The following is a 12512-nucleotide window of genomic DNA, read 5'->3' as shown; positions in this document are numbered from 1 at the left end:
AAATAAGATTTTACTCCCAAAACAGCCACAGGGAAATCTTTCCTCAACACCAGTCAAAAGTGGAAATGTGTTTCCAAGACAGGATTAGATTCCATCTGATTGTGTTATAGATTCAGCTTAGTTCAGTACACACCCTGTGCACACATCCTGCACCTGCTGTATGCCACACCCTGTGCAAATTCTGACAAGACACAGACCCAGAATCCAAGCAGAAGTGACCCAAAAAACACATGGGAATTTAGAAATAATGCTTGGCAAGTGTAGACAACTCTCTCAACAAGCAGGGATGAGGGGCGCCTGGGTGGCTTAGTCGGTTGAGCGTCCGACTTTCGCTTAGGTCATGATCTCGCGGTTCGTGGGTTCGGGCCCCACGTCGGGCTCTGTGCTGACTGCCAGCTCGGAGCCTGGAGCCTGTTTCAGTCTGTGACTCCCTCTCTCTCTGACCCTCCCCTGCTCATGCTGTCTCTCTCTCCTAGAAATAAATAAAACATTTAAAAAAAAAAAAAACAAGCAGGGATGAGCATGAGCTCACGAAACATTTGCTAAACCAAGAGACTCAGAGACCCCTCGTGACCAGTGTGATGACTTCTCGGCTTTGCTTATTCATTTCCCTCAATGTCTCTTCTCCCCGTATTCTTGGCGGACCAGGTGGTATCTAGATTTATTACGCTGATAACTACAATACAGGACCCACATTCCAAATTATTCTAGTTTGTCTAAGAGGATTTTTATGACTTTTTAAAACCGTGTTATCTTAACAAAAGGAAACAGAAATCCTCTTAAAGGAGAAAGTTTTTGTCTGAAGACACATCTTGCTAAATCTACTGGAGGAAGGTGAAATTTTGTAAGCACAGATACCACAAGCAACAAGACATCAGAAAATGCTGGAAGCCATACTGCATGGTGCAAGTGGGAGAATTGCTTTTGCTCTTTTGAAACAATCCTCTGTCTTCCCTGCAGAAAAATCTTCACCAAGACACACTCTGTTCTTAAATGCTTTGTGTAAATTTTCCTGTCTGTTTTTGTCCTATTTTTTAAACGTTTATTTATTGTTGAGGGAGAAAGAATGCAAGTGGGACAGGAGCAGAGAGAGAGGGAGACACAGAATCTAAAGCAGGCTCCAGGCCCCAAGCTGTCAGCACAGAGCTCGACGCAGGGCTTGAACTCACAAACCATGAGATCATGACCTGAGCCGAAGTCAGACACTTAACCAACTAAGCAGCCCAAGCGTCCGTTTTTGTCCTATTGAAGGGGCTGAGTTTCAAGTCTGGGTCAACCCAGGCAAAACAGGCATCTTACACATGTCAAAACTATGCGAATCCCAGAAGTTACACGAGATCTTTGGATCTCTGCAGGCTGCATGGGGGGTAGGAGTCACTTCCACCCAGGTCTGTGAAGGTCATACACACCCTTAGCTACAACTGGGTTGCATACGAGATTAAAAATTCCTTAGGAAAAGGGTCTACTGTGTCTCACACTTCTTTTAGCCTCCTGGAAAAATCCATGCAATATTAGGCACATAGTAAGTGTTAAAAATAATTATTTATTGAAATATTTGGTTTTGCTTATAAAAAAACCAAAGATATTTTAGCTTCGCAGCTCATACTTAAGCATTTTTTGCCTTCTGTGATTTAAAAAAAAACATTTTCTAACCTTAGTAAATCCAGTTCACCATAATGAGCCAAAATTTCTAATGATCCAATTCTAAACCATGATTTTGCGACACGCAGCACTACCGCACCTGAGAAACAAACATTTTAGCATAAGTTACACTATGTAAATATAGCATAATATGGTTCTCTTAAAACTTAAACTTATTTTATTTATTTATTTATTTTGAGAGAGAGGGAGAGAGATTTTCAAGCAGGCTCCACCCTCAATGTAGAGCCTGACATGGGGTGCAATCCCACAACCCTGGGATCATGACCCAAGCTGAAATCAGGAGTCAAACACTCAACCAACTGAGCCACCCAGGTGCCTTCAAGTTTAAATTATTTTAATAAAAAATAGTACAGTAAGGGGCACCTGGGTGGCTCAGTTGGTTAAGCATCCGACTTTCGCTTAGGTCATGATCTCGCGGTTCGTGGGTTCGAGCCCCGCGTCGGGCTCTGTGCTGACTGCCAGCTCAGAGCCTGGAGCCTGTTTCAGTCTGTGACTCCCTCTCTCTCTGACCCTCCCCTGCTCACGCTGTCTCTCTCTCTCTCCTAGAAATAAATTAAAAAAAAAAAATACAGTAACTGAATTTATCAAAAATTTTTTTTAATTTATACCCTAGAAAGGATCAGGGATTTTTCTCTATTTCTTTAAGCTTTGAATCAGTTAGAGTGTCAGTAGCCAAAACAATTTCAGAAATACCAAGGCTCCAACCTCACCAAAGGCTGCTCGGTCAGGCTCCAAACATGGGATTCCCAGTCTCCTCTGTTATAACCTTTCCCTGTAACTTATCCTGAGATAGGGAATCTGTGAATGTTTTCCATGGCATAGTCCCTGCAAGTGCCTTCTATTGGCGTAACTGAAAATTCACTTCAATAAATAAACGTTTGTATGTGTCCTAACTTATGCATACACTAAAGAAACAAAGTGAGTCTACGCATTTCTTTGTTAGTGTTTGCAGCCTTCTGTTCTGACTACAGGCAGTAGTAAAACAACTAGTAAATAGAATTCGTGGGTTTCTTCTCACAAGGAATGTTGTACTTACGTGTGTTTAGATGTCAAGATGAAGTCTATCCCAGGCGACTACACCACCTTCCCCTTCCCCCTCTTCTCCCCCTACTAAAGCCCTTCCTAATCTCAAAGATAAATAATCTTTAATTCCTTTAAGCATAAAGACTTTAGGGGGATTGTCAAAACGTATCAGGCATGAAGTATAAAAAATATAACATGCGCACTCAGTAAATCATTGAGAAAATCAGTAAAAATGCTGCCCCGTCACACAGTCATGTCCACAGCACCCAAGAGACCACGTAGGGCTGTCAAAAGCCCTCAATAACTCTGCTGTTTAAGCTGTTAAATGAGTTTATTTTTAGGACACCTGCCTGCTTAGTCAGTACAGCATGTGACTCTTGATTTCAGGGTAGTGAGTTCAAGCCCCACATGGGGCGTAGAGTTTACTTAAGAAATAAACAAACAGGGGCGCCTGAGTGGCTCAGTTGGTTGGGCGGCCACCTTCGGCTCAGGTCATGATCTCACAGTTCTTGGGTTTGAGCCCCGCGTCGGGCTCTGTGCTGACAGCCAGCTCAGAGCTTGGAGCCTGCTTCAGATTCTATTTCTCCCTCTCTCTTTCTCTGACCCTCCCCTGCTCACGCTGTCTCTCTCTCTCAGAAATAAATTAAAAAAAAAAAAAACATTAAAAAATTTAAAAAAAAAAGAAATAAACAAACAAACAAATTCAATCCATTTCTTACTGATTTTCAATTCTCCTCCCTGCCCAGAGATTCAGGGTCAAGTTTCTCTCACTGTTTCCCTTTGCTGCTCTACAGCACACTTCTCACTTCCTAATTTTTTCTGACCTAATTTTTTCCTAATTAGTTCTCATCTACTGAGGAAAAAGCTAATGAAACCAGTTGGAAATGAGCATGAAGTAAGAGCAATGAGGCTGTGAGGAAAGGTCTGTGGGTCTCTCTTCAGAAGGAAGGGTATAAACTTTCACCCCTGGGCTTTGTAACCCTTTGCTGGCTGTCCATAACCATATTTGTTCACTTCCCAGAGGTTTGCTCTTTGAAACCAAAGGGCTACTCACCTCAGGATGTAAGAGAGGATATTCTATGGTAACATCATAATGTGGCAATTACATCTTGAAGAACCATGGGCCTTTTTTTAAGAAGACAGCAAAGATGTCTAGTACCTGTTACTCTTTAAGAACTTAGGCTAATTGTATGTAAGTATCCTAAAAACTATTATTACCTCGTTCTTTCACAATGTTTCCATTGTAGAATTGATCTCTCCATACTTCATCATCACTTACAACCAGACTGAAACATAAGAGAATCCAACAGTTCAAGTTAGCAGTTAGCTGCTGGCAAGATACCAAGTACCTAGACCCATCGGAAACCATGAGAAACCATGCTACCAGAGATCTGTCTGCTCACTTTACTGATACATGTCTGGAGATAACACGATGCAGTCCTGAAAGTTAGCTTCGAGGAACAAGGAATTACCTTGCAGCTCTGCTGGTTGGAATTCTGAGAGAGTGCATTGCCTCACTGCATAAAAATTCCCTCACTGAGGAACGAAGTACCGCTCTGCCATCACCATTCCTCAGGGAAATAAGATAATAAAGATTTTCAGTTGTAATTAAGACAACACCAATTTTTATTTAGACGACTAAAATAAAATATCAAACTGTACCGGGAGTATGGGGTCTTTCCTGAGCCTTTTAATTGGAGCTCCCACTTTTCACCCTGCCTTCAACAACAACAAAGATTTCTAAGTATTAGAAGATTCATGCTATTATTCAGCAGAAAAGCTACTATACCAGAAAACATGTGGTACCTGCTCATGTAAGTTCCAAGAAGATGGGCTCTTCCGTCCCCAAGCTGACCTGCCCAGATCCCAAACTAAAGGAGAAAAAGGGAAATTATTCATGCTATTAACACTTAAAGCTTTGAGAGTAATTTTATAGCCAAAGTTATTGTGTCAAAATTGAGAATGGCTTGGGGTGCCTGGGTGGCTCAGTCAATTAAGTGTCCGACTTTCAGCTCAGGTCATGATCTCATGGTTCATGAGTTTGAGCCCTACATCAGGCTCTGTGATGACAGCTTAGAGCCGGAGCCTGCTTCGGATTCTGTCTCTCTCTATTTGACCCTCCACTGCTTGCACTCTCTCTGTCTCTCTCAAAATTGAACATTACAAAAATTGAGGGGTGCCTGAGTGGCTCAGTTGGTTGAGCATCCAACTTTGGCTGAGGGCATGATCTCATAGTGCATGGGTTCCAGCCCCGTGTCAGGCTCTGTGCTGACAGCTGGGAGCCGGGAGCCTGCTTTGGTTTCTGTGTCTCCCTGTCTATTTCAAAAATAAATATTCAAAAAATTTTTAATTGAGAATGGGTTTTTACATTTTTAGGATTATAATAATCAACAACTTGAATAAAGGTGAAGATGAAATTCAGTCAATAAAACATAAGTGAAATTTATTTTAAAAATATAAATTTAAGACATATAATTAACTTCATCATCTTACAGCTGAGCTCAAGCTTGTTGGGTGTAGAATACTTAGAACCGATCTACTGATCTATTTAATTCCAGAATATGAACTGGGAACAATTTATTCATAGAAGGTTTGCCTATATTATATGCATGTAGTGTGAAATCAGGAACATACTTATAACTGAAAAAATTGCTTTTGAACCTGCATGATTGTTTCCAAATTGTTTTGTTTGCAGCTGCTCAACTCCCAGTTATGCTACTTACTACCTATGGTAATTTGAGTTACTTAATCCCACTGAGGCTGACCTTTCATGTCTGTAAAATGAGAAAACCCTTGCCAGGTGTTGTAAGAATGAATGCTAAGAAATGTTTTGTACTATGTCTGACACGTGCAAGTCTTCCTAAGTTGGTAATTATTGTTATTGCCAACAGTGATTTGCTAACTTGGACATGACTCCATTTTCTACATGTATGTCACTTCCACCAGAAAGTGGCCTCTGACTTTCTGGGACTAGGAGGTAGTTCTGTGAATTCCTATAACTCCTATACTTACCCATATCATTTTATATTGATGTTCTATAATTGGATGTCATAGAATATGTTTGCCTATTTATCCCCTTCCCTGGAGTATTAACAGTCTGAATAAACAGGACAGGTCTCATTCACCATTATAGCTCCTGGCTCATAAAAAGAGGTCTATAAATACAGCTGTGGAATATTTAAACTCTGTTTATAGTTTTGAAAGAAAAACATGAAATTGAGAAAAATCTACCTGGTATTTTAATTTTTCATCTTAACCAGGAACAGATCACCATTAATTTCAGCTGTATAATACCTCTCAGAGCACAAATCTGACAGGTGCTTCTCAGCATGGTCTGGCAGTTTCCAAAGCTGACAATACACGAGGTATATGCCACACCATGAAAAAGATGTACAAAGAATGGTGAGTCTGGATCCAGGAGTGAAGTCAGGGGAAATAAGAAGGTAATTCTCTATTAATACAAGAGAAAAATCACTTACTGTTCAAAAGGGCAAAGCTATCCTTATAAATATTTGTAATTTCAAATTATAAAGAAAGAAGAAAAGATGAAATGTGAAATTGATAAAAGCTTAATCTAATTTACTATATTACAAAATAAATCTACAAAAAAAGTACAGCTTAACAAAACTGCAGGGCTTAAGCTTTGCATTCACACTTTAACAGTATATGTGAGTACTAATAAATTTAATCTATAAGGGTAATGGCTTTTTGAAACATGGGATCCCTATATTTGGGAGCTAGAAAAAGCCATAGGATCACCTAGTCCAGAAGTTTCTAAGTTGAGAAACATAGTTCAGCAAAATGTTAATACTTATTCCTGAAGAACAGCACATGACAAAACCCTGCAGTCAAGTATGTTTGAAACATGGGAGTGTTAAAGTAAGCGGATTTCTTTGCCACAGCACTTCTCACAACTCCTGGAATGGTCCTGGTCAACCCTTGCACATTACAGATCAACACACTGAGGTTCAAGTGTGTCACAGATGACCCTTAAAGTCTTTCTCAATTCTAATTAGTGGTCTATGTCGCTTTGCTTCTCAGCTTGTGTTAGCTTAGCTTCTATGATGCTTTTGCTTCTTAGGACACTGAGGAATGAAAGCAACTAAAATCTGGAAGGAATTACCTACCCCCCAAAACCAGAGCCTGATATTATCATTATTATAATAGCTATTGTGGATGCAGTTTTCATGTTTCCTAACTTAATCCTTACTCCCACCCTATAACGCTTTGTCACTGTTCCTAAAAATTATTCCAGAGAAAACCAGCCCTTGGACAATCAGAGTGTTAAATTAAAAAAAAATTGTAATGCTTATTTATTTTTGAGAGAGAGTCAGAGTGTGAGCAGGGAAGGGAGAGAGAGGGAGAGGGAGACACAGAATCGGAAGCAGGCTCCCAGCTCTCAGCTGTCAGCACAGAGCCCAATGCATGGCTCGAACCCATGATCATGACCTGAGCCAGTCAGACACTTTTAACTGGATGAGCCACCTAGGCACCCTCAGAGTGTTAATCTTCTCTGGCTCATAGGAAAGTCACACCAAGTTCAACAGTTAGTCCTATGTTCCTTCTCTCTTTTTTCTTAATTAGATACCACCACACCCTGAACTTGCTTCAATATCTTATTTTATTTCTAGAAGGCACACTCTTAATTGCTTCAGCATATATAATACCCCCAATTAGTCTAATTAAACTCTAGCAGCTTCTAGCAGTTCTAAAACTTTGTTGTATAGCTATCCTGTAAGACTATAATATCTTTATCCTTCTGAGGCTTTTATATTGACTTTGTGCTACTTGACTTTACCTAAATCTCTTGCCAAAACTTCACTGAATGAGTTCTCTAGCAATAATTCACAGAAACTTAATATTAGTTGTGCCCTGGTCTTCTCAATTCCATCAAAGAAACTTGGGCTTTATCTTTATCATGGCAAGAAATCACATTCACTAATTATGAGCATCTTATGATGACACATTCTTCTAGAAACATCTTGTTGCAGTCTCAATACACTAAGAGAGGAATCAATGCAAAATAACTTCATTAATGGGGCAGCATTTCCACCGTGTATATTTACATAAGGGAAGTAAAGCTGATGCTGCTTGTACCTGATGACCACCATATCTGTGAGCCAATGGAACGGATCCAGATATTATCTTTTCACCACTCACAAGCCGGATAAAATCATCTGTTTCTGAGACAGATAAATCAAGGTCCAAAATATCTTCTAGAACTTCCTGAGGCAAGAAAAAAAAGAAAACAAACAAACCAAAAAAAAAAAATCTTACAAACTTAAGTAATCCTTTAGGAATTTTTGAGAAAGGAGACTTGATGGAAGAAAGAAAAGAACAAACCTCTTCCAAAAGTATATTAATATTTTTTCATGAGAGATGTACCATACTTTATATGATATATCTATTTGGGAAAATTAGTTCTTAGTTTTAAATTTTTTATGTATTTTTTGTGATGCATGGTAAAATAATATTTTTCCTACCACATTTTCTTTAAATTTTTAAATTAGAAAAAAAGAAAATGACTAATTTTCATCCCCAATTCAATTGTATCATGAGAGAACAAATTAGAATCTATTATTAGAGCCCATTTTTAAGAATTTAACTCATTTACCTCCCTTTTTCAGAAAAGGGTATTTTCCTGTAAGATAACCTTAAGATGGAACAGAGTACTGGCTCCCGGAATCAATATCAAAAAGTGATTTCTAAGAATGACATACTCCAAGTGTGTGAATTTTAAGCACAGAGACAGGCATTTATCACTGGACTAACAATTCAAGTCTAAAAAAGTATGAACATCTTTTTAGACAAAAGTTATAGTGAATTAAGTATCTGTGTTGTGAAAAAAAATCAAGCCTAACCTTTGAAACTGCTACAAGACGTACTCTTGATTTCAAAGGAGTAGGGAAGGCAATTGAAAAAATACAGTTTTTCACTTTACGAACATAGTTTTCTTTAACAGGATCAACTGGCAACACAGCTGATTAAAAAAAACAAAACACAAAAATTCTTCTTAATGTTCACATTTATTGCAAATATACCATTAATATTCTTTAGAAGAGCTATGGTTCTTCAGGAAAATTAATTTATACCACTATTTTATTCCTACTTTGTTAAAGCCTATTTTATCATTTTTAACCATAGCTATCCAATATTCATATAGTACAGTAGATGGGACCACCCAAGAAGATGTGGGATGGAAAAAGTTTAAAACAAGACACATAACCCTGTCTTCAAGGATTTTCATTTATAGGAGACCAACAGGATGTGCAACATATTTATAAATAAGAATGTATAAAGTGGAGGTGAGCTGCATTATAGTTTTAGAATTATATTCAACGGAATCCAACCAAAAAATATTAGGCAGTTAACACATTCTTTCTGCCTTTCAGAAAATCATAATTACTGAAGGAAACAGTATGCACATAAATTCCAATACCAGGCAACAAATGTTCTACTAAATGTATAAAACATGTAGTGAAGCACATCTACCTTATTTTTAAAAGCTGTACAAAAAAAGAGAGCTTTGAACATGCTTTAGTAATCAATGTATTTTATTTTATGTACCATTTTTAAAGTCTTATATGTTTTCCTAAAACCAACTAGTTAAAATAAACAAACAAACAAAAACAGAAGAGGGTAGGTGTATTACTAAAATTACAAAACAAGGGAACACAAAATCTTGTTTCTGGATAGAGATTATATTATCAAGATGTCAGTGTAACCAAATTATTTAATAAACCTATGGATATACAGCCAAAATCCCAGTAGGGTTTTTTCAAAGAAACAGATCATCTTAAAGTATAAATCTTGAAAAATAAAAACTAATTTTTTAGAAAGAAATGGGACCTTCCCTATCATTTTATAAATTATAAGAACACAATAACTGGGCACCTGGGTGGTTCAGTCAGTTAAGCATCTGACTCTTGATTTTGGCTCATGTCATGATCAATCGTGGGACTGAGCCTCAGGTCGAGCTCTGCTCTAAGTGTGGAGCCTGCTTAAGATTCTCTTTCTCTCTCTCCCTCTGCCCTTCTCCCCTACTGCTCTGGGAAGGGAAGGGAAAGGGGAAGGGGAAGGAAAAGGGGAAGGGGACGGGAAGAACAACAACAAAGAATATAACTAAAAGGCTATCCCCAAAATCCAGGCAAAGACCAAAGGGACTCACTAAAAAGCAGAGAAACAGCCCAAAGTAATGCTAAGAATGTTCTACATAATTAAAATGATATCTTGCATCAGTAGAGAAAGGAGGCATCAGGACAACTAGTTCAACTGTTTGGAATAACTTTTATGTATCCCACTCAAGCCTAGGTGAACCAAATGGCAAATTATAACAGAAATAAGAGTGATTATCTTTCTCATATGAGTATAAAAATAGACAAATGTGGACCAGATTTAACCTTTACACTTGCCCCTAAATACATCGTAAATAAGGCACATCATGGAGAACAAATGGGTAGTCAACCAAAAAACGATTTCAGCATTCACCACAGAAAACCTGACAATATGATTAAAAGTAGCAGATCCAACAATATATTTGAGTCTCTTTTAAGAGATCCACTGTGTGGAAATAGACTAAATTATAATTTATGCCTCTTTTATGATACCCTAACATTTTAATAGAGCAGAGACTGTATATAATGTTCATTAATACTCATGATTTTGTACTGATTGATTCACATATTGGTAAGGTAGTTGATTAGTCACATGTGATCATTGGTCAGGGAACACAAGAGGCCAGCTGCTTCAGAGGCACCCAACCCTTACTTACCCTTGCCACACTTTACCCAAATAATCAGTCATAGACTACAAACCCAAGAGAGCACTCCAAATGTATATTAAATCTCCATTTTAACATCTCAGAGGTTTCAATAATTCCAAAATTAAAATCTTTAGAGTCCCGTTTTACCTAAGAATATGAAATCCACAAAAACTGCTAATCTTTCAGCACAACTGTTTGAACCTCTTCTCTCAGGAAATGTTAACACAGTCACCTTGAAAATTCATTGATCACTTATCTAATAACATCAAGATAAGATGTTTTCACGCAGTATTATGAATCAAGACATGGTTAAAATGTACATAGTATTATGTATATAGTCTCTCCTTGGCTATAATACCTGGTCCTACCATATTTTGAACAGTTACGGAACATTATGAACATCATGGAAAGAAAACGTCTTAAAGTATAGTCAACTCTACAACATCGAAATAATAACTTCAAAAATGCTTTCAATTACATACTTACTCCATTTATATCAGTCCATACTGGTTGTTTCATTCCTAGAAGTACAGTCAAAATGACCCAAGTTGTTCCTAGCCTGCACACAAGAGTTCTCACACAGCTCAACGATTTTAATTTCCTAGACACATGCTTAACCTAGTTGGGTCAAAAGGACTACTTTGTATTCTGCATGTCCTATTGATGGGTTATTGTTCATCAGAAGATTAGCGATCTATAATGTTGGAAAGCTTCACAAATTTCATCTGTTTTCCCACTTTGCCTTGCATAAGGCTATATACTTATCCATAAAACATCTTTTTTAAAGAGCCTGGTATTTTTTAATCTGGAAAGCAATCTCTAAATGAAAATGGCCTGAAAGAACTGTGTAGCGCTGTATCTGGGAGATGGCAAGACATTTAACTCTTCCATATGTTTCCCTATGTGTGAAAAGGGGCAAATGATAGTATTTAGGTCGTAGCATTGTTGGAAATACAAGTATTTATTGCTACACTTTACCATGGCAAATTCTACCTGTTGAACATTTCTTAAAATACACACATCAAGATAAGCCATATATGTGTCTGAATAACCTTTATTTGTAAAGCACATTTTTTACGTACTAGTTTTCAAGAATGGGGAAAAATTCATAGAATTGGCTTATTTAAATAAGCCTTATTTTATGCTTTTATTCAGTAAAAAATAACACTTTGCAGATAAATATAAAAATAATGTGCTCAACTATGCTACGGTACTTTCACTTTTTAAATGCAAAACACATGGTTCAAAAGAACAGAAAAAATGTTCAGAGAAATGCAGTTGCCTATTTTGCTGGTCTGTTTCCCCGTACCGGTGAATTTTTTGAAGACAGATGTTTCTTGCGTCCTGTATCCATAATGCCTACACTATCTTTAATTGGCCCTATTTGTGTGCACGCTGAATGATTTTTATCATGAATTTGTTACAAATGAGCTCCCTCATTATGATAAGAGTAGATCTGGCTACAGCATCAAGGAAAGGTCTTTCTAACCCACATCAGGTACTAATCCAGTACATTCTCCAGCTACCTCCCACGCTGGCAAGTTACGTCCAGCATTACCAAATACTACGCAATTTCACACAGCTCAGTACACCAACGGGTGGGGACTCCTAGCCAGTTATGGGTAAGACCGCCAAACTATGCCACGATATACCTAGAAGGTTTTCAGAGGACAGGGTCCAAAAGTCGAGAGACGAGGCTAACTTAGCTTCTGCCTCACAATAGCCCAGCTCGTGGTTCGACTTGTTTCTGGAAAGATGCAAAAAGTGGGCACTTCCTTCGAAGTCAGGTAGCAAGAGGCAGCAGACAACGCCGGGGCAGGGCACGCCAAAGAGAAGCAGCCGCAGAAACGCGAGACCCCGGATCATGCAGCAAAACGCGTACCCGATTCTTCGAGTCATATCTCTGTCTAAATACGCGGAGCAAAAGAGCTGGCGACCGGAGGTCTAGCGCAACCGTGCCAGTGGTTAACAGCCAGTTCCCCAAAGGTTTTTTTTTTTCTTTTGCTACGCTGCTTGAGCTCCTGGCCCCCCGGAGGGCGGGCAGGGAGTGGGGAGAGACAGCTCG

The 12512-nt window shown here is 38.5% G+C and overlaps 1 protein-coding gene across 2 annotated transcripts in view; it reads right to left on the bottom strand.

The window, feature by feature from the left end:
- LOC144238619 (protein nucleotidyltransferase YdiU-like) overlaps nucleotides 1-12486 on the bottom strand; it is a 37447-nt gene extending 24961 nt beyond the window's left edge. For both annotated transcript variants that reach the window (XM_077772463.1, XM_077772465.1), the window contains exons 1-8: nucleotides 12100-12486; nucleotides 8547-8665; nucleotides 7783-7911; nucleotides 4492-4556; nucleotides 4348-4404; nucleotides 4158-4256; nucleotides 3904-3971; nucleotides 1654-1741 (exon numbers count right to left, since the gene is read on the bottom strand). In XM_077772463.1, the coding sequence (XP_077628589.1) occupies nucleotides 1654-1741; nucleotides 3904-3971; nucleotides 4158-4256; nucleotides 4348-4404; nucleotides 4492-4556; nucleotides 7783-7911; nucleotides 8547-8665; nucleotides 12100-12346 (872 nt within the window). In that variant the 5' untranslated portion in view covers nucleotides 12347-12486. The remainder of the gene's footprint in view (nucleotides 1-1653; nucleotides 1742-3903; nucleotides 3972-4157; nucleotides 4257-4347; nucleotides 4405-4491; nucleotides 4557-7782; nucleotides 7912-8546; nucleotides 8666-12099) is intronic.
- Nucleotides 12487-12512: the final 26 nt, after the last annotated feature.

Source organism: Crocuta crocuta, unplaced genomic scaffold, assembly GCF_008692635.1.
Source record: "Crocuta crocuta isolate KB4526 unplaced genomic scaffold, BGI_CrCroc_1.0 scaffold96, whole genome shotgun sequence".
In the NCBI taxonomy this organism is placed as follows: Eukaryota; Metazoa; Chordata; class Mammalia; order Carnivora; family Hyaenidae; genus Crocuta; species Crocuta crocuta.
This window is presented reverse-complemented; position numbering and strand designations above follow the sequence as displayed.